Source organism: Ambystoma mexicanum, chromosome 2p, assembly GCF_040938575.1.
Source record: "Ambystoma mexicanum isolate Mex_15411 chromosome 2p, UKY_AmexF1_1, whole genome shotgun sequence".
Lineage (NCBI taxonomy): Eukaryota > Metazoa > Chordata > Amphibia > Caudata > Ambystomatidae > Ambystoma > Ambystoma mexicanum.
The window spans coordinates 770446180-770473430 of record NC_090923.1 but is presented as its reverse complement, the minus strand read 5'-3'; the positions used below and the strand labels follow the sequence as shown (position 1 = coordinate 770473430).

The 27251-nt window shown below is 44.7% G+C and overlaps 1 protein-coding gene across 2 annotated transcripts in view; it reads left to right on the top strand.

Moving 5' to 3' along the window:
- LOC138566775 (cytochrome P450 2A4-like) overlaps positions 1 to 27251 on the top strand; it is a 758785-nt gene that overhangs the window by 606875 nt on the left and 124659 nt on the right. For both annotated transcript variants that reach the window (XM_069644423.1, XM_069644424.1), the window contains exon 8: positions 16654 to 16795. In XM_069644423.1, the coding sequence (XP_069500524.1) occupies positions 16654 to 16795 (142 nt within the window). The remainder of the gene's footprint in view (positions 1 to 16653; positions 16796 to 27251) is intronic.

Here is a 27251-nt window from a genome sequence, read left to right as displayed (position 1 = left end):
TGTTTTTACTTTTATTTTGGAGTTCATGGACATTGCTCCACTTCGTTTATATAGTTTATTCTTCATAGGACTTTTTTGTAGGTTTCCTTTTGTTTGTGGATCATGGACCATTTGGACTTCCATTGTATACAGTTGCAGAATTGTACATACTTTCTTTTTAAATGTTCCGATGGATCAATGGTTTTCTTTAATTTGGAATATGTTTTTCTAATAGACATTGGCAATGGACCACTTTTTGATCCAACATGACGTATTTTTTTGTTTCTTCATTGGATCAACAATTTCTTTTTTTAATTTCTCTCATTGGACATTGATTTTCGAGTTTCATTTCTTCAATGTCAGTTCATAATGTTGTAATACATTTTTGTTAACTTCAAGATTGGTGTTGTGTTCTATCATTGGTTTTGTGCATGTCTCAATGAACATTGCCTCAGTCATGAGTTGCCACTGTGTGGCTCCGTTGTGCATTCCTGCATGGGCATGGTGGTCCATTTAAGACTGTCATGGCATGGGTAATTTGGGAGTGGGTTCTGTGGATGGTTGCATGCTTGTACTGGGGGTCAAGGGGAATAGGGTTGTCATTAGGGACAAGGGTCTGGTTTGTCAGGAAATGTTGTTTGGTGGGCCATGTGTCAGGGCCTGCTGGCAGGTGCCCGTCACTGCTGGGTGGGTGGTTGGGTGGCTGGGGGACATGAGTCGGGGCCTGCTGGCAGGAGCCCATCACTGCTGGGTGGGTGGTTGGGTGGCTGGGATACATGAGTCGGGGCCTGCTGGCAGGTGCCCGTCACTGGTGGGTGGGTGGTTGGGTGGCTGGGGGACACGAGTCGGGGCCTGCTGGCAGGTGCCCGTCAATGGTTAGTGGGTTTTACGGGTGGTTGGGTGGCTGGAGATCATGAGTTGGGGCCTGCTGGCAGGTGCCCATCAATGGTAGGTGTTTGGGTGGTTGGATGGCTAGGGGACATGAGTCGGGGCCTGCTGGCAGGTGCCCGTCAATAATGGGTGGGTGTGGGTGCAGGGGGACATGAGTTGGGGCCTGCTGGCAGGTGCCTGTCACTGCTGGGTGGGTGGGGGACATGTGTTGGGGCTCACAAGTGCATGGTGCCATGTGGGCTGCCTGCGGGGCCTGGTCAGGGGTGTAGGGTAGTCCCCTGTGGTGTGGGCTGCCTGCAGGGCATGGGGAGGGGGGGGAGGGCACACCCAAGGGCCCGCACTGCCAATTCGTGTGTAAAAGTCCATGCGCACCCCTCGGAATACACGTACCCTGCTCGCATCAGGTAATCTAGTGATATCTCTTTTAGCTTCTTATTTTTGTCTTTTGTAGATGTAAATTTATTTGCATCACCAGTCCTGTTTGGGTGGCGGATCGAAACAAACACATTTTTCGGCACCACTTCTGGACCAACTTAGGTGAATATATATATATATCCCCAGGTTTTATTTCCATGGCTAGAGGCATCGAAAATTAGGAGGCTCACTCATTATACTCTGTATTTTAACAAAGTTTTTTTTTTTCTGTTTTTTTATTTTGTCTGTTTTAATGTGTTTCATTAAGGGTCAACGTCTCCCACAGACTTTCAGATCTACAATCAAGCTCTTATGAATTGTACAAAGTTTTACCTGCAAGAACTACTGAATGATAGACAAAAAATTTAAGCATTAGTTCGTTCCAGGTTTTTATTTGCAATATTTAGTGCGCCCTGAGGAAGGCGACTACTGACTCGCTCAATGGAGCCAGATAGGTTAAATTCGCCGAAACTGTTATGATATTTTAAGATCATGTATGCACAGTAGGCATGTAGCACTTTTTTTGCATTTAGTACTTTATTTCTTTGTTAACAACTTGGCACTTAGCACTTGGTTGCACTTAGCACTTTATTCAATTGTTAACTATTTGCCCTCTCCATAGCACTTTGACTATTTGGATGGAATTTAAAATGAGACAGCGATGCTTCACCTTGAGTAACATGAGGTTACGAATTGTGGCAACTAAACTGCTATTGAATGGCTTGAGGCATTAGATTTGACAAGTATTTTATAATCAATTCATCGATTTTATTGTTGATTTGATGTTTATATATTATGCAATTTTATAATGGTAATAAATTACTAATTAAAAATGATAATGTGAATATTTATGACTGGGCTCTCCTTTTCTTCCTCGCCTCTATTTTCATAATTGAGTACTTAAATTAATACAGTACTCCTCCATGTGAACTCCCTTTTTCCCTTCGGGATCTTTTTTTGAAATCCACACGCACCCCTCGGAATATGCGCCTGCAGCCCATCCTCCCTTCCCATGCCCCACAGGCAGCCCATCCACCCTACCCATTCCCCACAAGCAGCCCAAGCCGCAGGGGGGACTTTTTCCATGCATTTTACCTAATGCGAGTGGGGTACACGTATTCCGAGTGGTGTGCAGGGAGTTTTACATGCGTTTTTGCTAGCGTGGGTGGGGTACGTGTATTCTGAGGGGTGCGTGAGGAGTTTAACATGCGTTTTTGCAAGCGCGGGTGGGGTACGCGTATTCCGAGTGGTGCGCAGGGAGTTTTACATGCGTTTTTGCTAGCGCAGGTGGGGTACACGTATTCCGAGGGGTGCGCTGGGAGTTTTACACGCGTTTTACCTAATGCGAGCGGGATACGCGTATTCCGAGGGGTGCGCGGGGAGTTTTATATGCGATTTGGCAGTGTGTGACCTCGGGTGTGCCCTTTCCCCCCTCCCCATTCCCTGCAGGCAGCACATCCACCCTGACCATGCCCTGCAGGCAGCCCACACCACAGGGGACTACCCTACACCCCTGGGCATGCCCCGCGGCCAGCCCACATGGCACCATGCAGGACAGACTCATGCCCCCCAACCACCCATAAGCACCCACCCACCATTGACGGTCTCCTGCCAGCAGGCCCTGACTCATGTCCCCCTGCACATCCACCCACCCACCATTGACGGGCACCTGCCAGCAGGCCCCGACTCATGTCCCCCTGCACCCCCACCCACCCACCATTGACATGCACCAGCCAGCAGGCCCTGACACATGTCCCATCAAACAACATGTCCTAACAAAACTGACCCATGTCCCTAATGCCAACCCTATTCCCCCTTGCTCCCCAGTACAAACATGCAACCATCCGCTGCACCCACTCCCAAATTACCCATGCCATGAGAGTCTCAAAAGAACCACAATGACCATTCATAAATGTACAACAGAGCCACACAATGGCAACACATGACTGAGTCAATGCTCATAGAGACATGCACAGAACCAATGAGAGTAGACCACACCAATAATGAAGTTAAATGAAATGTATTAAAAATCGTATTGAAATAACATATCATAAATTCAAACTTGTAAATTAAGAGACAATAAAATCATAAAAAAAGAAAAATCCAATGTAAAACAAAAATCCACAAGAGGAAAAAAGGGAAGTGGTCCATTTCCAATGTCCAAATAAAGTACATGAAGAAATCCAGGAAAAACCATTGATCCATGGGATGTTAAAATAACCAAAGTATGTACAAGTCGGGAACTATATACACTGCAAGTCCAAAGAGTCCATGATGCCCAAACCAAAGGAAACCTACCAGAACTCCTACAAAAAAATGTGTACATAAAGTTGAGCAAAGTCCATGAACTCCAATATAAAATAAAAAAACAAAGGAAACTTAACACTAAAGAACTATGTACAAAGGCGGCGGGCATGTCCTACGGCTCACTCTTTGATGTTCCAGGCCAGGGCATCATCGAACTCCACGTCGATGTCCCAGAGGCGGGCCTCTTCCCTGGCCTTGAGGTCTCACAGGGATGCAGTCATGGCCTGTTCCAACTCCCTGCGAGTTTCTTCAAGGCACTCAGGCCGCCTCAATGCCCTGCGCATGGAGTTCTCCGCCATGACCATAGTGAGCCATGGCTCCTCCGCCCGCCGCCGCTCCGCATCTATTTACCTTCCCAACTGCTGCCCCACGGAAGACACTCCCAATCCAGGATTCTCCTGCCCTCCGGCCGATGCCTGCCCCTCTGATGTAGATGTCCCCGAGCCATGATGCCTCCCACCCTGAGCCTGCTGCTGCTATGCATGTGCCCTGCTGGTCGATGCCTGCACGTCCTCCTCTTGCTGGGGTCCAGTTGTGGGGGTGGCCACCCCTGCTGGACCTCCGACTCCCGACTGTGGCAGGGATGTTTCCTCCACCAGCCTGGCCGCTGGTTCAGGGTCAGCTCCACAGGGTGCCCAGGTGATACCTGGGCAGGAAGATGGCATGGAGGATGACTGGCGCATAGGTGGTTCAGTTGAGGAGGGGGTCGCTAGAAGATCCAGCACTCGGAGGTACCCAGCCTGGGTGACCTGTCCTAGTAGGCCGACGCGGTCAAATCGGTATTCGGAATGACATGCATTGTCCTCACGAGAACTCTGCACGTCATCCCGAATACCACTTTGACGCAATGCCACCACAGCCTGGACAGGCTCAACCCGGTCCGGGATAGCCACATCCGCAGGGAGAGGAAGGCCAGTTGTTGTTCGCGCATCTGCTCCCTGAAAACGGGTCTGGACGAAGGCATCCCTGCTGGTGCGGGATGATGCAGTCACAGGATCGGGGACAGGATTACACACAGGCACCTCCGTGGCGGCCTGTGCTGCCTCCTGTCCCTGCCCCTGGACTGCACCACAAGCACCAGTGGAATTCCTCCCTCCAGGCCCCATGCATGGGCCTTCCATGGCCTCCTCCTCAACCAAACCCACCAGCAAACTGGATGACTCTGTGCCATCTTCCTCCATAGGCCCCTGTGGGGGCTCAGCTGCCCCTTCTACTGCCGAGGAGTCCATCTCCGACCTCCGCTTCTTGCACCTACCCTCGGAGGCTGCGGCCACGGACGCTGCACCAGACTCCTCACTCCCCGAAGAGATGACAACCTGGGAGGGGAGCTGGGCCTTGGGTCTCTAGCTGGCGGTGGGATCCCTGCCACTGTGCTCCACAGCACCGTCTCCGCCCTCTTCATCAGTTGACGCTGTATACTGGGAGAGACAGAACACAGGCATCAGGCACTGTCTAATGGACTGATACACACATGACAGTTGCACATGAGTGGCATTGTCAAACTTCACAGATGGCATCACACTCCCCAACACACATATCATTTGAACCCACACACATGCGCAAATTAAAAGGAATGTTGCAGCAGGCAGCAAGATCCATACACATACAACAGCATGAGCATCCGAAGGTTAGCCTGACCTCACATGCAACACGGGGAGTGCCAAACACATGCACACACGCCACCATACATACATGCATCTGTACATCTCCACCACCTGTCACAGTGAAATCAACGGCAACTATGTCACATCTGCCAATCAGACTCCTACATGTCTGTGTCACATGCATCCATGGCGTATCACCTTCACACACATGTCAAAAACACACAGGCACATGTATGTCATGCACGTACATGAAGGTGGAACCAGCATCCATGTGTCAAACCACAACCATGCCACAGTACATACAAAGAAATGCAAACAGGTGTTCATCTCCACATGCATCCGTGCATCATGCATTTGAACACATACACCATTGATGTGACTCACACATGACTGGACTCACATGCGGCAGGCTCATGTCCCTGTACATACACATCCATACATGGCCCTTTCAAGACATATGTCCAACTTGCACACTCCTGGCACACCTCAACATGCACTGCGTCCAATAAGTACGCATGGACACTTAGCGCTCGACTCCAGACGGGTCTGCCTCTCAAGGACCTGGAGGTGGAGATCTGGGTGTATACGTTCCATGACCCTCATCTGGATGCTGGTAACCCCCGGCACCCCTCTGCATGCGCTGCCTCCAAGAGGCACCAGGCCTTTCAGAGGGTCCTGGACCTGAAGTCCTCCCAGCGCTTCCGGACATGTGCTATGTCGCGGGCTGCCACCCCCTGCACGTTGATGGCAGCCACGATGACCTTCCAGATCCTCTTCCGTGCTTCATTGTCGGTGTGTCGTCTTCCGAAGAGGGCATCATAATGCACCAGGACTTGCTCCACCAGGATACCAACTTCTGCAGCACTGAAGCTGGTAGCCCTCTGCCTCTCTGGCTGGGGGTTGCCAGTGGTCTCCGATGGTGTATCCCCCGACATGGCAACCCCCGAGGCAGGTTTGGGTGGGCAATTGGGTACTGGTGCTGGTCTGTGGAGCGATGGAACTTCAGTCGGGAGTCTTCTGTTCCAGCAGGGGTGGTCACAGCAACTGGACCGCTGCAGATGGCTGACGTGCAGGCACCAAATAGCAGGGCACCTGGCCAGCAGGCAGGCAGGCATCAGCAGATGGCAGGTGGGAGCGGGCTCGGGGCTCTGGGGGGCAGGAAAATGGCCTTCTGGGCAACAGCATGGTCTTCCGTGTGGCCAGCTTGATAAAGAGTGATTTGGCACGTGAAAAAACTGCACATCACAGACAGCCTTGCTAGAGCACTAGGGTACGTATTACATCTAGTACCCTGCCCCCTTCACCCCAATTGCCCGGGACAATTGTTTAGTGCACCTCCATTCGCCCAAGAACATCAGTGCCATGGTTGGGAGGTGACCAAGTGGTAAGGGAGGCAAAGGTGGCCGACCTCCAAGAGGTGTCCGCGGTAGGGGACGTGGCCAGGATGTGCAGGGTGGCCCAAGAGCCCAGTGTGTGGAGGACCAATCAGGGACACCTATGCCCCCCCCATTGGGTCGGGGAGATGCAGCTGCCACCATCCCAGCACAGGCCTTGTTAACCCGGGACATATTGTTGACCGAACTGGCACAGGATGACTCACAGGCTGACGTCTGTGTCACCAAGTCAAAGCCACGTGTGACGGTGAAAGTTGATGTCACCAGGCCACGTGGAACTGGGGCAGCAATGTCATCTGCTGCCTCAAGTAGCCAGGGTGAGGAGGCTTCAGGGGCAGCTGCAGCTCAATCCACCCAAACTCCGAGTCTCCCAGCCGGGACAGTGTTGGTCCAAGACCATTACACCAAGGTTGGTCCTGCCAACATCACCCAGCAGCCAATGCCTGCAGTGAGACCTTTGGTCATCGTGCCTTTGGCTACTTCCAGTGCCCAGTCCACCTGTGCTTCAGCCCCTAACACACCACCTCTGAAGAGGAAGAAGGGTGCTCTTGCGGTACAGACTGGGACCCCAGACAGAGCTCCCCCTTCCGGCACGTCAAGGAAGCAGAGTTTCAATGATGGGAACTAGACGCACTTGTGGTCTACGTGTCGGCCGCGAAATGCTGGTGACTGCAGGGTGCAAGACTACGACTGCTCAACGTAGGGCCCACTGGCAGTGCATTGCGGACCAGATTGGATTCGTGAGGCGCACAGGTGATGATTGCTCTAAGTGGTGGAATGACCTCAAACGCAGAGCAAAAAACAAGCTGGCTTCCAATCATGCCTCTACTCTGGTAGTGGGTCTCCACCAGAGGAGGAAGTACTCACAGAACATGAGTCAATCGCTGGAGGCTTCATCACAGAGGATCAGATCCAAGGCGTGGGAGTCCTACCAGATCTTGAGGCAATGTCCGGTGAGTGGGCATGCATGTGTGTGCCAACCATGTGTATGTTGCTGTGGTGATGTGTTCTGATTGAGTGCCAGGTGAGGCTGTGTAGTCATGACTGCTATGGGTCATCCATGTGGTGCCTCCAAACCATCCCCCGGCCTTGTGTTTGGGTTTTACAGTATCCCTTCTGACCGCAGTTAACATTTTGCACCTGATTACTGCACTTGCCCTTCAACTGCCATCATGCCACAACATTGTTGATACTGTTTTCCTGTTCATTCTGCCTGATTGATGCAATCCTTTGCATGATTAACACACATTTTTGTGCCGTTCTGCCCCAAGTTCAACATACTTCAGACATAGTTTTCATCCCACAATGCCACACATTTGTTTGCTTATTATGGTAATGATTTCATCAATCAGGCTGATTGAGTATTGTGCACCTACACATGCCCTTCACACAATCACTTCTGGGCCCTGTTTGAATGTTCAACATGACAGTTGTCTTCTGTCATGTCCAAGTGACCAACCGTTGATGTATCCATGTGCCTGCCATCACTGTATTAGTACACACTGGCTTTTTCCCATTATGCAGCACATGTGTTGCTTTTCCATCTTGGAGTCCTCAGTGTCTACTTTTCGGCTCTACTTCCACTTCATTGCCAGTGCATGCATGCCAAAGTTAGTGTCATGTGTGACATGTGTCATTTATGTATTAGATGTGTACCTCGTGATGCCTATGTGTGTCGGCTATGCTGCTCATGCCTGTCTTCATTACATTTCTTTTATGTTTTTGCAGGTGATGTGGCACTAGATGCTGTTGAGGAGGAGGAGATGGTGCAGAGGCAGGAGTACTCACAGCCCCAACCAGGCACCAGTGGAGGACGTGGGGTGGTGGTGGGTGAAAATCCATTATTACTACAGACCATCCTGTCCACGGGTGTCTCTGGGTACACCTCCGAAGACCTCTATTGCTCAGGTGCTGAATCTGACATTGAGACAAATGTCCCGTCGCAGGTGAGTGTTTCTGGCAGGGATGCTGTTCTGGCCAACCCACCTGTACTGGGGGTAGACCCCTCTATGTGGTATTCAGTGTTGGAAAGTCCACCTGTGGCGGTTACGGATGCAGGGTCACACTCCACTATATTTGCTCCTGTTCCTGGGCCAGCAGATCAAAGGAGGAATGCAGTCCTGCAGCCTCAGGCAGTGCCAGCACAGCAAGGTGCACATCACCTTGCCCCAAACACGTGTGGTGCCCACCAACGCTGTGGCCGTCCGCCACCAGGCAATACTGTGTGGGAGAACTCCATGTATACTATTGCAGCACACAACAGGGGCATCGTGTGAGATGATGGCTCAGGCCGAGGATAGGGTGGACACTTCCATTCTCCCCCCTGAAAGGCAGGTGGAGCTCCAGCAGCAGGCAACAGAGTCCATGTGCCGCTCACACAGGGAGGACATGTTGGCGTCCAACAGGGACCGACGGGCTGGACTGGAGACTCTGCGCACAGCCATATCTGCAGAGTCACAGGCCCACAGGGATGCCCTGAGGTTAGAGAACACAGGTCCCTCAGAGATACTCTGGCTGCACTTGAGGTGTCCCAGAGTACAAGGTCAAAACAGCAGCTGGATCAGCTGACACGCACACTCTCAGCTGAGCTCCAGGCAAACCGTGAGGAGATCCGGGCATCATGCGAGACCTTGCAGGCAGAAATGCGTGCTACCCGTGAGGTGCTGCATGGGGATCTCTGTACCATCATCCTGCAGAACCAAACCTTTCAGACGCGCATGCTTGGTGCCATGGAAGAGCATGCCAGGGCTTTGCATGGTCTCACTCCCATATCATGCGCACCTTTTAATGTACCACCAGAGGGTGATGACAGCGAAGGCAGTTCTCCCACTGTAGCGTAGCCGTGCAGGCATGAGCCCATGGAGGTTTTTTTTTTTTATCAACATCCACGCATGTGGGTGTTGGGGTGCACCCTGTACCTCCTCCATCCTGGGTGCCCCCCACCCCCTGGTCGACACATGGCCATTTTTTCTTTTTCTATTTTTTTTTCAGATTTCATGCCAAATTGCAAATTAGAATTTTTTTTTTATTATCTTTTTTCTTCTTCTTTTTTCTATTTATTATTTTCATTTTTATTTCATATTTCATTAGTTTTTTTTTTAATTTTAATCTAATTAATTTATTTAAATTATATTCTGATTTTTAATTTATTCTTTTATTTATTTGGTTTACTTTTCATTTTCTTTTTCTTTTTCTTTATTTAATTTGCATTTACTTTTTTGTTCATAACCATTTTCTTTCAGATTGTAAATTCATGTTACAGTGTGTTGTTTTGTGTGGCTCCTGTAGGCATCCACTGTGTATTCCAGCTGGGCACATGCAGGCTTGTCCTGTCTTTGGGTTAGAAACGTGGGTTCCTGACACACACACCCCTCCTGCTTCCCCTTTCCATGGGCTCGCAAAGGGTGTGACCAAGTGACAGTAACTTACACAGAGGCATTGGGCTCCCATAAGTTGTGTGGGCAATCTGTAGTCCAAACTGTGTATACATCCCTAGTGGGAATTGGTGTTGATTCCTCCACTGCATGGTTGATTTGTATATAGTATTACATACAGGAATTTTTGCATATATACATGTAGCTTCTTCATGTCTTAACGAGCCCGTCTCCATTGCAGATGCAGTTCATGTTGTATGCAGTACACTGCCACATTTGCCTACCAGCAACACACTGCAGTTGGAAAGGGTCGATGTGCTGCCTTTGTCAAGTTGTGACACTTGCACTACTTTCATTTTTTACTGTCATACGTTGCCACTGTTGGTTCCTGTGCTAATGTTTTGTCTTGCTGGTAAGTATTTGTTCATGTGTGCCGTTTCTTTTTTGTTAGTGAGAGGAAATTGTCTTTGGCCTGTTTCCATTTGGGACAGTGCACTTTGTGACACTTGTGTCATGTGTTGTGCATTCATTTGGTTGCTTTCACATAGCACGCCATGCCCATGGTGTGTTGGGTAGCTGAGATGGGTTAGGGAGGGGTTGGGTGACATGCCACTATTTGGTTGTAGTATTTTGCAAGGGGGTAGTCCTTCATGCTGCATGAATGTGTGTCTTTTACTGACACAGCATTGGGTGTGTTTAAGTAGCTAGGGATGCACACAATGTAGCACTTCCAGGTAAACAATCTCAGGGTGGTATGGTTGTGACAGTTGACTGTCCCTTTTGTCATCATCATAAATTGTCAGCTGGTATGTGCCAGGCCTGTGTGCACTCTGCAGGGGTGGGATTTTAGGTGAAGAAATTTGCAACAAGCTGGGTACGGGCTGCCTCACCACATGCCCTTTCACCTCCCATGCGCAGCGGCCGTGCATGTGGTTGGGGATGTTGGGGCACCACCATGTCCACCAGCACGCCCCACTGGGTTGCAAAGTTGTGCAGGACACATGCTGCCACTATGATCCTGCACACTACTGGGGGCGCATATAGCAGCTGCCCACCAGAGCGGTTAAGGGAGAGAAAGCGTGACTTGAGCACTCCAAATGTGCGCTCCACTATGCCCCAGGTTGCAATATGGACTGTGATGTATCTTACCTCGGGTGGTGTGGTGGGGTTCCGTATTGGCGTCATCATGTAGGTGCTCAGAGGGTAGGCACTGTCCCCTGGGGAGGTGATAATGGTTGTCATTAGTTGGGTTTTCCCATTTCCAGTGTCTGACATGCATGCACCATGTGTCACCATGCCTCCAAGCTTCCAGGTCCCGGTGTAGGGGTGACACTCGAATATGAAACTATCATGGCTGGAGCCCAGATAGTTGGCACATACTGAGGTGATGATTCCCTTGGCATCACATACAACCTGCATGTTGATGGAATGCCAGTGCTTGCGGTTTCGATAGATGTGCTCAGTGGCCCTGGGAGGACGTAGAGCCACATGGGTGCAATCAATGGCATCTAGCCTTTTGGGGAAGTGTGCCACCCCATAAAAAGTCCTGGATGACGGCTTGCCTTTCTGCAGGTGTTCTGGGGATTTATATGTGCCTGCGGACTGAGGGGCGTGCAGTCATGATCGCCAACACCTGGTGTAGGCAGCATGACTGCGTGGCCTGTGAGACACCCCCAACTATGGCACTTGTCTGCTGAAATGACCCAGTAGCCAAGAAATGCAGTACATTGAGCACCTTTTCCAAGGGGCTCAGTGCTTGGGAGCACAGGGTGGGTGATGTGAGGTCATCCTCCCACTCCCTGACCAGTTCTAGGATTATTAGTGGTGGAAACTTGTACCTCCCATAGACCTGGTCATCAGACATTCCGAAAAGGCTGGTCCTGGGTAAAAAAATGCAGGGCCTGGCTACCCTCCTCCTCCTGCGGTATCCCACGACCACGCCTGCGAGGAATGGTATATTCATTGTTGCGTATGAGCTTGTTGTTTGCGTGCACTTTTATGCTGCACGGGGCCGCTTGCACCTGCTTCCTGCTGGCGTATGTGTTTCCGGATTAGCTCGTCTTTTTTGGCACACAGGTTTACCCTGTTCGATTCCATGAATACGTGTTGTTAGCGTGCATGTGGGCGTTGCGAGCATTTACCTGTGGTACTTCCCCCATAATGCCTACATTTTCATGCGTTGTTCCCCATTCCATGTGTTACGCCCCGTGTTACGCCCCTTTTCTTGTGTGTGCTACATGTTGTGCGCTTTCGCTGTGCGCGTTGCGAGCGTTTAGTGATGTGTACTCCGGTCCGTGCCACCCACGGATTTGGCGCACATCCCAGGGTTTACACATGCAGCGCATTCCATGAATCAATGAACGGCTGCGTGCATGGCTTTAACACGCGTGCGCTGCAATTTTCACGCTTGCGCTCCCCATTTCGGTGCATATTTATTCCATGAATTACCCTGTATATTAAAATCATCTATCATGATAACCTTAACTCACCCTGTTTTTGTTTTGGAATATTTTGTTTTTGCTCTCAAATGCTTTATAGTCACAGTCATTTATTGTGTTGTGTGAATGTGTTTGTTTTTAATAAAAATGTTAAACTGTTTTTATATATTGATATTTTTAATTTACATGGCATTTGTGCTGCGTTTATTGGTATTTACAGTTTGCATTATTTACAAAATCTTATTTAGCACACATATTAAATGTTTGCATGGTTTATGCACAGTGCAATGACTATCACTGTTGAGTATATTTTAATGTTATTTGTAGAAGTAAATGTTACTAAGCTTCTACTGTATATAATATTTTAATAAGGTTGTATTGGCTTTGTGTATATTTTATATTTATGATACTTTTATTGCTTAGCAAATTATATGTATTCACAATGACAAGTACCTTGTTAATATTTGTACTTGCATTTTTTTTCATTTCTAAAGGTTTTTGTTAATTGATATTATTGTATATGGAAAGTATAAGACTTGATTCCTAATGTATATTTTGTCATTGTACATTTATTTTAGAAAATATTCTGTATATTCTTTTTAATTGCAATTTATTTAGAGGAATTATATTTGTGTATATTATAGTTTTAATTTATATAGTAATTTTGTACTACACAAATCTTGTATAGTTTCTTTTAACATTTATTATAGCTGTACATTTATGCAATTTTAAATGATTTGACATTTTGAATGTTACTTGTGTTTATGTGTGAAATTGTTATAATTTGATGGTAATATTGAATGCTTTTAATTAAGTGTGTTGGTGAGTTAAGGTCACCATGATATTTGATTTAAAAATATTTAATTTATTAATACAGTTTTTTATGTTTTTACCTCAACCATCTCGAATTTAGAAAGCAGCTGAAAACAGTGCTTTTCAATCAGTACGACTGATGTCTTCAGCAGTTTTGAATTACATTCTTTTCTGTCTCTCGGCGCCTCGATGCCCACAGGCTTTGGCGCGTTACAAATAAAATAACATAACATAAAATTATTATTTCTGATGTTTGTAGACTTTACGTTGTAGTTGGTTTAACCTTAACTCTTTTGCAACAAATATATTTTTCAAATAATGTAAACTTTTTTTGCTCACAGTTACATTATTATTGATTCTGAGTGTTTATTGTAACAGTAATCTGTGTTGCAAGAGCATGTAGGGTGGGTGAAGCATAAGGGTGTGTAACATAACATCACCTGGCATATGTACATGCGTCATAAGTACACGTGTTCTAAGTTTCTGTGTTGTAAGACTGTGTCTCAAAAGATTGTGAATTGTATGTGTTGTAGCAGCATGTGTTGTAGGAGTGTGTGTTATAGGAACACATGGTATAGCATTGTGTGTCGTAGAAGCATATGTCATAGGAGTCTGTCATTACAGTATGTGTCATAAGAGTTTGTGTGGTAGGATCATGTGTCATACATGCATGTGTCAAGGGTGCAGGTGTCCTAGATGTATGGGCCTGGGTACATGTGTCATAGGTGCATATGAGAGCACATGCATGTTCTCATGTTATGTATAGTAGGTGCATATGTAGTAGCGCATGTGTTATATAGGAGTGTGTGTTTTAGGAGTGCTTGTTATAGCAGTGTGGGCCGTCAGAGCATATGTCATAGGAATGTGTGTAATTGCAGTGTTTGTCGTAAGAGTGTGGGTGGTAGGAGCATGTGTCATAGGAGCATGTGTAGTAGGAGAATGTTTTATATGTACATGTGCCCTATGTGAATGTGAGATCATGTGTTGTACATCCACATATTATGTGTTGTAGGCACATGTGTAGTAGAAGTTTGTGTTGTAAGCATGTGTGTCATAGGACCATGTGTTGTAGGATCACATGCCATAGAATCACATGTTATAGGTGCATGTGTCATAGGACCATGTCATTGGAGAGTGTGTCAAAAGAGTGTGTGTTGTAGGTGTCGTTGTTATATCAGTATGATCCATTGGTACACACTCTGTGTACAGGTCCTATTTAAAGTGTACATGTTTCCAATAACTCAAAACTGACATCAAAGTGAGCTGTGACTTCCCTTTAATATGAGCTTTTTTAAGGATATGTTAATTGTGTAATATATGCATTGTAGAACTCATGCACTGTCCAAAATAATACATCCTTTCATCCCTGCGTACAACGGAACAGTTTCACACATCATGCACCACATTTAAACCTCACTCTCATGATGCAAGTTATGCCACTGGATATGGACTCTCCAAGAACCAAAGGGGCTGATTCATGGAATTATTTGTGCGTCATTCTGCCCGCAATTCCCTGTTTAACAAATGGGGATTTGCGGGCAGAATGGCGCACAAATCCCCGTTTTTCCACGCAAATAATTCCATGAATTAGCCCCATAGTCTCTTAGTGAACACCAACAAACTTACACCCTGGGGGGCATGACGCTCGGTGAGACACAAACAACCCCCACTGCACCCAGAAATGTCAGGCCACTCCCCCGACAAACCCATCAAAAATCAGGACACACTCACAGAAATGTCCACTATTTCACTGGACACCCAAAGAAAAACCCATTCCCTGAGTGTACAACAGCCAGAAACGCTGTGCAATGCACGCTACTGACATATGGAAAGTACATTGCAGAGGATCTGAGGTGAATATTACTCCACAGGATGTCGTACATTCTGCCAAATCAACATTCAAATTACTCAAGGGAAATAGGTCCTGAACAGTCCTTAACATCCACAACACTGGCAGCACAAAAATGACCAGTCACGGTGACCACTTTTGGGATATAAATGTGTTCACCAAATCTGCAGCCCCTTAATCTACCTCTGTTTATGTACTCTCCATGCTCTGCTTCACTTTGCTTTGGCAGCTGCCTCTGGCATATGCTTCCAAAATTCTCTTGTTGCACCCTTTGCTGCTTTGATTTCCGAATACGTTTGTCGTGCTAGACACCAATGAATGTGGTTGTTAGCCATACATTCACTATATATTTGCTTCATCTGTATGAGCTTAGAGATATGTTCCAGTGTGCGTAGCCAAAGACTGATAGGCCACCAGGATCCTCCTCTGTATTAGGCTCTTTGATACTTTTTTCACTGATATGCTATTCTTTCCATTTGTTCAGAGGGTAGAATATCTGGGTCTTACTCTGTTTTCCCCTTTACTGCAGCTTGATATGCCAGCCATATAGCATGCTTAGCAACAAGAAAACTCCTGTTGTTGATTGATTCAGAAGAGAGTGCATTACTAGTGTTAGCTGCAGGAAATGCCCATCTCGGTAGGTCTGCTGTCCCAGAGGACCCTCAGGACTGTGTGGGTGGAAGGCATTGTATAATCCTTAGACAAGATACTAAAGGGTCCATGTTTGTTTCCCCAGCCCCACAGATCTGCATCAGCCATTCTCATGTCCAATACCGTTGCATTCATAAGACACAGTGGGACCTACCCCCAGATGGTTCCTGTAAAATGTTCCAGCCCGTGCAGAGACTACACCTTCAGTTTGGTGTGGTGTGAATCTGCTCAGGGACTTAAACTCTAGACTCATTCCCCATGCAATTTCGGGTGAGTCTGTTCATAACACAATACATTCTCCACACTGAACATATGTATGATACACTTTTGCAAAAATGACGCTATTTACAAGAAAATGAGGTCTACTTCACAGAACTGTGTATCCACAGTTTTGCGATCGAGAACAGCAAAAAGATGGAATATGTCAGTTGTCACTCTACACTACCCACCTTGCTGACAAAATACCAACCAACTTGGCTGAAACCTCAAATTTCACTTGTGCTTCTGCATTCAGATTTTATCATTGTATAGTGCTTCACTTTTGTCAGTGGTATACAGTTTACCAACACCATCCAATTTGGTCCTTAGACTTTACATGTTAGAGGGCTCATCCGTTTCATTGTCTTTATGCATGCCTGCCCCGAGATATGCTGGCAGATAAAATCATGGTGAACATAAGGACTGAAAAAAATAACAATCTGTGATGAAGCCAATGCATGCCAATATTGTTGCCAGCTGCCATACCAACTGAATATTCTGTGTCTCAAAACTCCTTCCTTCTCACTTCTTTCTGTGGCATTGTTTTGGATCCAAAGGTGCTCTAAATCACAATCATATGTTCCAAAACCAAAAAGGCTTAACATATATATAATTTGGCATTAAGCTATAGTGTGGACACTTTTTCTTGCAAAATGCTCAATTTTTTTTTCTTTTCTTTAGGGTACTAATGTGATTCCAATACTCTCATCTGCATTGAAAGACCCGAAAATGTTCCCAAGTCCTGAAGAATTTAATCCTGGTCGATTCTTGGATGACAAAGGGGGCTTTAAGAGGAATCAGGCATTTGTCCCATTTTCCACAGGTACATAAAGGTGTACTGTATTTTACAATTTCAGGGACTTGCAATAATTAAACTGACCATACAACATTGTTATATTATAAACGATTTTTCCAGTGAAAATACCAGGTGGCTACATAACTTGGAAAAGATGATAGCGAATCCAGCAGTCCTCTTTTCTAATCATTCCTTCAGACCACATTGCGCGGCAAATTAAGTACTCCTTTGTGACTGTGTTAAACCAACTGTCACAGGTTCAATTCCAGGATAGCCCTCATCCTCAGAGGGAAATTGACCACCTTTAAACTGGGTAATACCTCTCACTACAGTGCTTAAAATCCTGAGGAAATGGCCATGAATCTCCAGGTAAATTCATAATAATATTATTTGTGGTTGCTTTTTTCAGATTTATGATGACGTAGAAGAATGTCTGTGGAATTGGGCAAATCCACACAGTTGAAGGGCAGACCAGGAATATGAGCACTAGGGCATCGGCGAGAGTTCTGTACCACTTTTGGCCTCATCTACCCCAAAAAAAGGGGCATATATCTCTTAGCATCCTGCAACCCTCTGGATGCTAATAGTGTTTATTTTGTGGGGGAATTGTGACTGTGACTTTGAGAATTATTTCCCTTCAAAAAATACTTACTTTTCATCGTCCAAAATCAAACATCTGTTCGAGAGGGGGGCCCCTTAACTAACTAGAATGGGCTTGAGCCTTAGAGAGGAGGATACACATTGAACCAGTTCCATCGTAGAATCGACTAGCAGTCTGTTGGAAGACAGGCATCAACTGAAGTATAGATCTAACAGCATGAGGGCAGCAGACAACTGGAGAAATGTAACTGCCATCAGCCGACTTCAAGATGACGGGCTGCCACAAGCCGACAACTTTCAGATTGTGGTAGATAACACCCATCCTCAACAGGATGGGTGGAACCCACAATTAAGAAAGCGACAAATGAGGAAGAAGGATGGAGCTGGCTGGCTGGAGCTCTAGCTTTCAACTTATAACATTCAAAGTCAGAGAAAGAAGAGACAAAGCAGGAGATTGCATTGGGTTGCTGGAATACTAGAGGCTTTAAGCGTCTGCTAAGTGAAGGAGACCTCTAATTTGAGGATTTTGATGTAGTCTGCTTACAGGAGACTTGGCTGCTTAGGGCCACACCCCTGTTGAAGGGCTTCAACATTTACTTAAATCTTGCAACAAAAGGGACAAGGGGATTACCGATGGTGGGTCTTCTGCTTCTAGTAAAAAATACTAGTGGTCTGAAGGTATCTTGGACAAGGAATGTCTCGCCCCTAATCCAAATTACACTACTGGAGAGAACAAGCTTTTATGAGGCTAAAGCAGGGCCCTGGCTAATGTGCAATCTATATTAGAACATCAGATCAAAAATGGCCAAGAACTTTGTCCAACAGGTCATGGAGGAGCTTGACGTTGCCAGGGCACTCAAGCCTGATTTGGGCATTTTACTTTGTGGCGACCTTAACATCCACTGTTTTACTGATAAACTAATTTTGATAGAGAACCCTGCGTTCACACCTGAGGAACCTGTAACACGAGGTTGAACATGGAGAAAAGAACTAGAATCAAGACACATCACCTTAATAAACGGATTGATCGTGGGACATATACCACCTAACCCGACCTGGAAAAGGCGTAGTGAAAAACAGATACGGGACTACATCTTCCTCTCAGACAACCTTTATGAGAACATAAAGGATATGCTGGTCACAAGCACTACGCTTAGCGAGCACACTATTCTGAAGATAAGAATATTATACAGGGTAACTAAAGGCCTCTCATTGAAGAAAGAGGCCCTTGGCATCGTGCCTGGATGGAACAGACTGAGGATGGCGCGTGACAACATTTCCTCACTAACAGCAGCTCGCATGAATGGGTCAAAGCAAGTTGATCTGGATTATCCAAAACATCTTTGTCTATATACAGAAAGGCCTTCCACTGGTGGTAAAAAAAAAAACTTCAACAACTTGCATAAGTTTGACTTGGCGGTCCACACAAAGGAAAAAAGAGCTGAACCACGTAAAAAGGAGAGTATAAGAAAATTCCATCAATGAATACTCTGGAAGCCCTAAAGACAGACAGACAAAGGTATAAAAATTGGTTAAAACAACACAAAGAAACCCTAATCCAACACAATGCGGAATATATGTTGAAGTTGGTAGGCAACAAAAAACTTTGGGGAGATGTGGCATGTTTTCAACTTACTGGATGTCCCTCAGCAATCCTTATCAGCAAATCCCATCTCAGCAGGAGTGTGGATAACACACTTTAGTACCCTCTTCTGTGGTGCAATAGCAGAGCATGTGGATGGTCAAGAGTTGAATCCACCCTCAGTATCTTTCGTGACTGGAAACTAAGAGATTCGAGAGATAATCAAGAACTCAAGTACCTTGAGGGAGGCCGGACCATATGGGCTCACAAATATTATTCTAAAGAAGAACCCTGAAGAATGGGTGGATTTCATCTTTGAGCTGCTGACCCTAATAAAGCCGAAGTGGAAAATACCACCTTCCTGGACGACCTCAATTGTGGTTCCGATCTTCAAGAAGGGCGATAGGCCTATAATTAGTTGGTAATGACCTATCGGCCTTCTTGATGTTATTGGAAATCTATTTGCGGCCCTCGTCCTAAAACACCTTATTGTTTGGAGCAAGACAACAAATCACTGCGATCAATGGCAAGCTGGTTTCGAAAAAGGAATCAGAACAGCGTTTAACTTGTTTGTGATCAACTTTTTAAAAATAAGAACTTCATTAAAGAACAGTAAAATCTGTTTTTGGCCTCAGTGGATCTATCGCAGACCTTTGATTCAGTCAATCGACAAATTCTGTGGTCTAAACTAAGATCTTGGGGTTGTCCCACTTACGTACATGAAGCTATACAAGCCCTTCACACAGATACGTCTATTCGTATAAGGATGAACAGACTGAGTGATCTAACGGACCCCATTAAGACTACAATCGGCCTCCAACAAGGATGTCGCTTGGCACCAGCGATTTTTCACCTGTACACATCTGACATGGAAGATGCATTCAAGAATATCAGGTGCTTTCCACCGTTTATATCCGGAAGACCAGTAAACAGACTCCTGTATGCAGATGATGTAGTCCTTTGGATAAACACCAATTGGAATCCAACGGCAATTGGATGCCCTGGCTACTTAACTATCTGAAAACGTCTTGCGATTAAGGCCTCCAAATCAGGAGTCTTAACATTTGGCAGAACAGCAAGAAGGAAAACTAAGCCTTTTGGTTGGTCCATAAATGGATCAAAGGTTGTCGAGATTACTGAGATGACTTACTTGGGAATCCTAATAAACAACAGCTCTGTCGATGCTCCCAGAGAGGCAAACCTGAAAAGGAAAGCAAAAAGTTTGGCAGCCAAGGCCAAAATCATCAGGTTCCGCTATTGCAAATTCTCTCTTGTGCCAATAATCACATTCTACCGAATTAAAGTTATCCCTATTTTGACCTATGGGGCAGAAGCATCACTATCACTACCCTGGAAAGTGTGGCTGATTGTAGAGGGTCTCTTCTGGATATATGTCCTCTCTGTGCCAAATTTTAATGCCAATCGCTGTGAATAGAAAGGAGCTGGGCTTAACATCTTTGCTCACCGTAACATTTCGGAAGAGCCTCTCCTTTTTTCGAAAGTACATACTCCCTCCATCTGAAGGAGACTTCACTATACTTGGTCAGGCTCTATTAGAGAAAAGGGAACTTAAGTGGGTGGAATGGAGTGACAAATGCAAAGAAATATTAGAATTGACAGGCCAAACAGATAAATTATTTAAGGGAAATCCTGAGCATGTAAAAAGACAGCTCTACGATCAGATGAAGACTGGATAGACACTCTCGAGTCAGTCACAGGGTTGAACTTGTATGTGAAGCACTGCACAGAGGTGAAAAGGCAAGGAACAGCTCTACCATATTTGAGCCGATTCCCATCGATCTTTCTCGAAAACAGTTTTTAAGAGTACGTTTCAATCTACTACCTACAAAGGAAGTACTTGAGGATAGGAAAGCCAAGGCACTCAGACTGTCACTGCAGATTATGTAGTGCCATGTTAGAATCCTTGTACCATCTGATCATGATTTGTCCGGGAGTCAATAGCATTCGATCCAGGGACGTCATTTTACCAAATTGCCTGGGGTAGTGGAAGTGACATCACACGACCCTTGACCTCAGATGACATCACAGGAAGTGATGTCATTTGAATCCACCCCAAAGTGATATTGCGGGAAGCGATGGAACACAACCTTTAATTCCTTGACAAAGCAGGAAGTGGCATCACATAGTATTGTTACTAAGTACACTACGAAAAATATGGTTACAGTATCACTATAATGTGAGATACATTTGATACAAGAATGGATCCAGCACAAGAGCACTAGAAATACCACTAAAAATAGAAAAAGGTTTAACCAAGCTCATTACCCTTCAAGCCCAAGTAGGGCAGTGGGCATTTCATGGAGTCCCTGCAGCACCCTAATTGGTACCCGTGTTAAACATCCCAGGACAAATCTCTAAAACTTTCCAAATAGTTGCAGAAGCAAAACACCCACAAAATGTGAGTTATTGTGTGAATCACCAAACCTATTAATTCAGCATTAATATCAATGTAAATTGTGAATCCACTTGAATCAGTGCCCTGTTGTGTATATTTGTAAGAAAGGAGAAAATGGGCCTTAAATGCCTAGTGTCCTTTGGAATGCTTCCATAAACGTGAAATAAGCCATCCATGTCAATCTTTACAACTCTCCATGACATTTAAGAAGCAGAGTCTTGCACTAATACATTTCAGCTGGCAACAGGTTCAAGCAGTCTCACATATACGTATTTAATAGGGTGCTGAGCCAATTGAACATTAGCAAAGAGTATTTTAATGTAGAAAATAGCTTTAATGAGGAATTTGCAAAGTTGGAAATGATAGGCTAAAAGGTAACTGTAAACATTAAGGAAGGATACATTACGGAATTGTACATTGTGAATCACAAGCTGTACTGACTTGTCTTGATTAGAACAGTAAACCATCTGCATGGAGGCTCTAATAGCTCAACCAATTCAAACCTTGTCTTCAAAGTTTCGAACCGGCTTTCAAGTCAAGCACTTTAAGACTCTCTCATCCCTAATATAAATACATTTTTTCATAGCTTATCCAGAATTGTCTTTGGTAAAGAACACATAGCTACAGTTATGGTCACCTATATCAAACTCTTGCGTGGCAATAAGAACTTTACTGTTTTTTAGTAGTGGGACATTTCTGTTAAGAGGTGGGCCTCATCAGGGCTTGGCCGGTATCCCGGTGCTAATTGTGCCAGGATACTGCCCATCGCTATTAGCGTTACAGCAACTCGGTCCGGTGCAATTTGCGCTGGATCCCGAGTTGTTGGGGGGAAGGTAAATCCCCATTCCCAATGGGGGTTTCTTGGCGCTATTAACACCGGTGCAAGTAGCGCTGTGCTAATAGAGCCAAAAATGGGCTGAAAAAAGGTTGGAGGTAAAACTCCCATTTTATGCCCAACTTGAGATGGGCTAAGCGGTAAATGCAGCAGAAATAGCATTACTGCCACATTTTACCGCTGCGCCCATCTTGTGATGAGGCCCAGAGTTTACAGAACAGTAGCAATGAACATTAGTTCCATTTATTTTGCATATTTATTGAGCTCAAACCTATTTTCCGGAAGCAATGAAGCCTTGTACATAGGTAGTGATTACATGCATACGTTAAAAGGTTAGATGTGGATGAGGGCAGTCCTTACAACATAGCAGGTTGACTGGTCTGGGGTTGCCCAGATATGGTGACTTTGTCTGCCAGGTAAGAGAGAATGTGTATCGGGGCACCTTTGCTTTCTGATGCATCTGACTTTGAAGGTGATGCATGATTGTAGGGGAGGCTATGAAGATTGATTGAAAAACAAATGAAACACTGATTTGTTAAATAAATCTGTTTAGGATTGGAGCCTGTTGTTGACATACGACTGGTGATGGTATCGCTTCTCTGTGTTGTTTTCCATGTGTGCCTGGATACGATTTGGTTTGTTTATGTGCGCATTACAAATATCTCAATCAATCAATCACAGTCCTTCTGAGATAGGACCTAGTAAAATATGGTGTCTATGAAGCTGGGCCTAGTAAAAATGGCAGGATTATGTGCCAGAGGGATACTTTGTTTCATGTTCTCTGAGGTTTCTTTGCTATGTGTATTTAGAAAAAAAATTGATGGCTGTATAATCCCAGAGAATTGGGGTTAATAATTGACCTTTCTTCAGGAGCATAAGGATGAGCAGAGGCTAAATCGCCTACTCAGACCTTACACTTCTAAAAGCCAAAAGGCAACCCAAACATAAAGGTAAAACAGGCCAAGTTAAGAGGTATACCTACTTCTCCTTTTGTGGTAACGTGGGCTGGGGGAAGGCTCTACTCTCAAGATGGATCTGTGATAAATTAGACATAGGAGACATAATCCAGGACATCATTCAACCAACACTTTATTGGTAAATGTAAAATAAAACATTTCTCTAATCCCTGTTACAACGGTGGATTCCCTATGCTAAAAAACAATGAACCGGTGCTAAACAGGATGGCCCAAAACAAATGCAGTTCTCAGTCCAAAACATAATCTGACCTATCACTGACCTTTTCTAGGAGAAATAAAGAAGTGCTTTAGTTAGGGTTACTCTACCCAGGAAACACAGTGAAAGCTGGTTTCTTACCTCAGGTGGTGCATAACGTCTCTGAAGGTTTGCAGGTGTGGTTTCTTCAAGAACAACAGAAGTCATCATAAAGCTCAAAAGAAAAGGAAACAGTTTTTCAAATGAAAATGTCACAACAAATGTTCTCTCAGTAAGGTCTCTTTTCATTTCCTGAGTCTTATCCCATTTTCACGGATAGTGCAATTTGACTGGGGTTGTTCCCTAAGTCCACTTCCAGGAATACTGGTTTCTGAGGCCTTCTAGGCTATCTGGTTCTTCGTCCTGGGGATGGTGGCACCCTCCTCCAACCTGGTTTACTCTTTCCCTCGTTTTAGCCCGTCCTGGGCTGTAGGCTTCTTGGTTGGCCCTTCAAGGACTATTAAGACCAATCATTATACATGATCACATTTCCTTGGATTAAGTTTCCGAAAGAAAGAAAAGTAATAACATTGTTTGTTTTGATTGATCCGCAAGTACATTTTCCACTTCTTTTCATAAGTAAATTAGGGTCAAAATGGAACAAACCTGTTTTCCCATCATGCATCTGTGCTAAATAGTTTCTATGTTCAAAAAGCAAATATCAGGTATGATTTTGACTAAATATTGTGCATGGTACCGTGCCTAATTAGGACAAAGCAAATGCAAGTCTTTTAAGTTTGTGAAAGCATCATCGTCTTTACAAAGTCTGCTGTAACAATCACCAAAGCACCATAGCTCTGGAATAAGGTAATGTAAGCTCTGAGGCGGCCCCAGCATAGGTGCACCCCTAGCACATAATATCATGGCATACCAAGCCTGCCCTCCCCTGGGCGTGGCACAAGCATGTGGCTAAGAACTTGTGTACTTCACTCCTCCTCCAGTGGATGCTCTTGACCTGACACTCATGCCAGATCAGCGCTGGCTCACTTTGACTCTTTAGCGAATTAGACACCATGCACTCCAAATGTATGGTACAATTATTATAGTAAAACAATTCAAGAAAATATAAAAGAGGTTTTACGGTGCAGAGGAGAAAAGAAACAGCCCTGGCATATGGGTTGTCAATACAATAGAACAAGAGTGTGTTCCCTGTTGGGGAACTCCCGTCCCCTGCACACTATCTATGGCTAGAGTAGCCCAGTCATTTTCAAATAGTAGAAATAAGTATTTCAATTCAAGTCACTGTTTTCTTTGCGGATCTGTTTATGCAAAAAGACCAAAAGTAGTCAATTCACAAAGTCTTTTTTCTTTAACAGTGATTTATTCCAAATGTATATGCCCAACGCGTTTCGAGATTCATTCTCTTCATCAGGGGCTGTGAGTTCAGTCAATTTCCATTTATCTACAAATATTCAACAAAAATACGAATCAATAAGTGTATAACATCCAAAGTAATCATAGTGTAAATCATCTAAAAATTGTTCTTGTACAGAAATCAAGTTCAATCATCATATGTCAACACCTGATAAGATTTCTCATAATGTGACAACTTAAAGGAAGCAGAATTTTTTACAATGTTGCCCATCCTCAATTATAATTTCTGAATATAATTCATGATTGTGAACACAATAGGGAAGTTTTGGAAAAAGATAAATACCATGTCAATAATAGAGAAAACATATGTTGATTCTGTAAATGATGAGATATGCTAGAGATTAGCCTCAAGAATATGTCTATGCTTTGGACTAAGTGTTCTGACTACATAAGTGAAAGAGAAGTTAAAGCACTTACTCCAGTATAGGGTGTAGCTAAATTCCAGACGTAGCAGAGACGCCAAATAAGTGTGGCTGAAGCGGGTAAACCGAGAACAAGTCTCACGGTCAAGAAGTCCGTGTTCCTACGGACAACAAAACGGGGTAAAAGTAAAGAAAAATAAGGACCCGGGCTTGAGGTATGCCAAGGAATGGTGCAGAACGAGCCAAAAAGTACTTACAATAGGAGGAATCACGAGCTATCCAGTTCTTGCCTTGTCCAAAGCAGCAGAACATGGCGGCATAAATATACGTCATGCGCGTGACGTCATCACGTCAAGAACGTGTCTGACGCCACGAAGGTAAACAAGTGGCGTTTGTTGGCTATGTTTGTGACGTGATTACGTTGTGAACACAGTTCTTATTACTATTGTAATGGAAGGAACAAAGAGTAATGTGCGAGATATACAACCAAATTATCTGATCCTGTCTGCAGGTCAAATCGTGTGTTGTGAGTGTATGTAAAAAATCAAAAGAATCTTATAATGGGAGCAATAGCATGCGATCTGGGATACCTTTCACTGCTTAGTCCATATCAGTAAGGGTATTTCTAAGACTCAAAGAGCAGTGAAGTGTCAGAAAGACTGTCGTTGTCAGAATAAATAGTAAGGTGCTATGGTATATATGGTGTATAGCTAAGATGGTTCCTGTCTCCTAAAACTCGAGTGCACAATCTGATAAAGAACTAGACATTTCACAAAATGTCTTAATGGATACTGAGTTCTACAATGAGGGTTGTTTGAATTTATTGAATGACCGAGGGACATACCTTGTCCTAGACACAGACCCATTTTTGTCTATCAAAGAAACTATTAAACAAACGATAGAAAGAGCCACGGATATGGATTGGATATCGGACAAGACATGTGACTTCCTGAATAAAAAATTCCCGGTTACTCCGGTCTTTTACGCTTTGCCAAAAATACACAAAAATAAAAACAACCCCCCTTTTAGACCGATTGTGGCGGGCACAGAAAGTGTATTTCACCCTCTAGCGGTTTATTTAGACCAGGCCTTACAACCACTGGTCCAACAAACATCAACTTACTTGAAGGACACATCCCACTTCTTGAAATTACTTGAGGAAATACAAATCACTGATCCTGCAGTGATCCTATTTACATTAGATGTCAACAGTCTGTATACCTCGATCCCTCACCAACAAGGAATTGATTCTCTAGAATGGTTTGTTCTCAAACATAGGGACACTACAATCCATAAGACTTTTGCTATTGAACTTATTGGCATCATTCTTTTTAACAAAAATTTTCGATACAACGGCAAATATTTATTACAAACCGCAGGAACATCAATGGGCTCACCGGTGGCCCCATCGTATGCGAACATATTTATGTTCCACTTTGAGGAAACAAACGTACTTAACAAAGAACCCTGGAATACAAAAATTGTCTTTTGGAAGAGATTAATTGACGATATCTTCGGGATATGGAATGGCACTCTTGAAGAACTACATCCATTTTTTGACTATCTCAACAACTGTAATGAAAGAATTACTTTCACCTTGGAAATAGGGCAACCTCGCATACACTTCCTGAATGTTAATATTAAAAAAACTGGATTGAATCTAAATACTACAATCTATACGAAACCTACAGACTGCAATAGCACATTGCACTTTGGAAACTTTCATCCTTCTCATCTCAAAGAAAACCTCCCTTTTAGCCAGATGCTAAGACTCAAAAGGATAACATCTGACATCACACGACTACAAAGTGAATATGACAAAATGAAGAAAAGATTTACAATAAGAGGTTTTCCGGATACAATCCTGGATAAAGCAGATGTTCGAACAGAATCATTCTCTAGAGCTCAACTACTTGAAGTAAAACCAAAAAAAACACAACCAGACTCATCCACACCATGAAGTTTTCAAGTCAGAGTTATCAGATCAAAAAGATCATCACAAAAAATTGGGATCTCATAAAATCAGACTCCAATTTAAACAGACTTTTTCCGGAACCCCCAATGATGGCATACAAAAGAGGGAGGAATTTCAAAGACAGCCT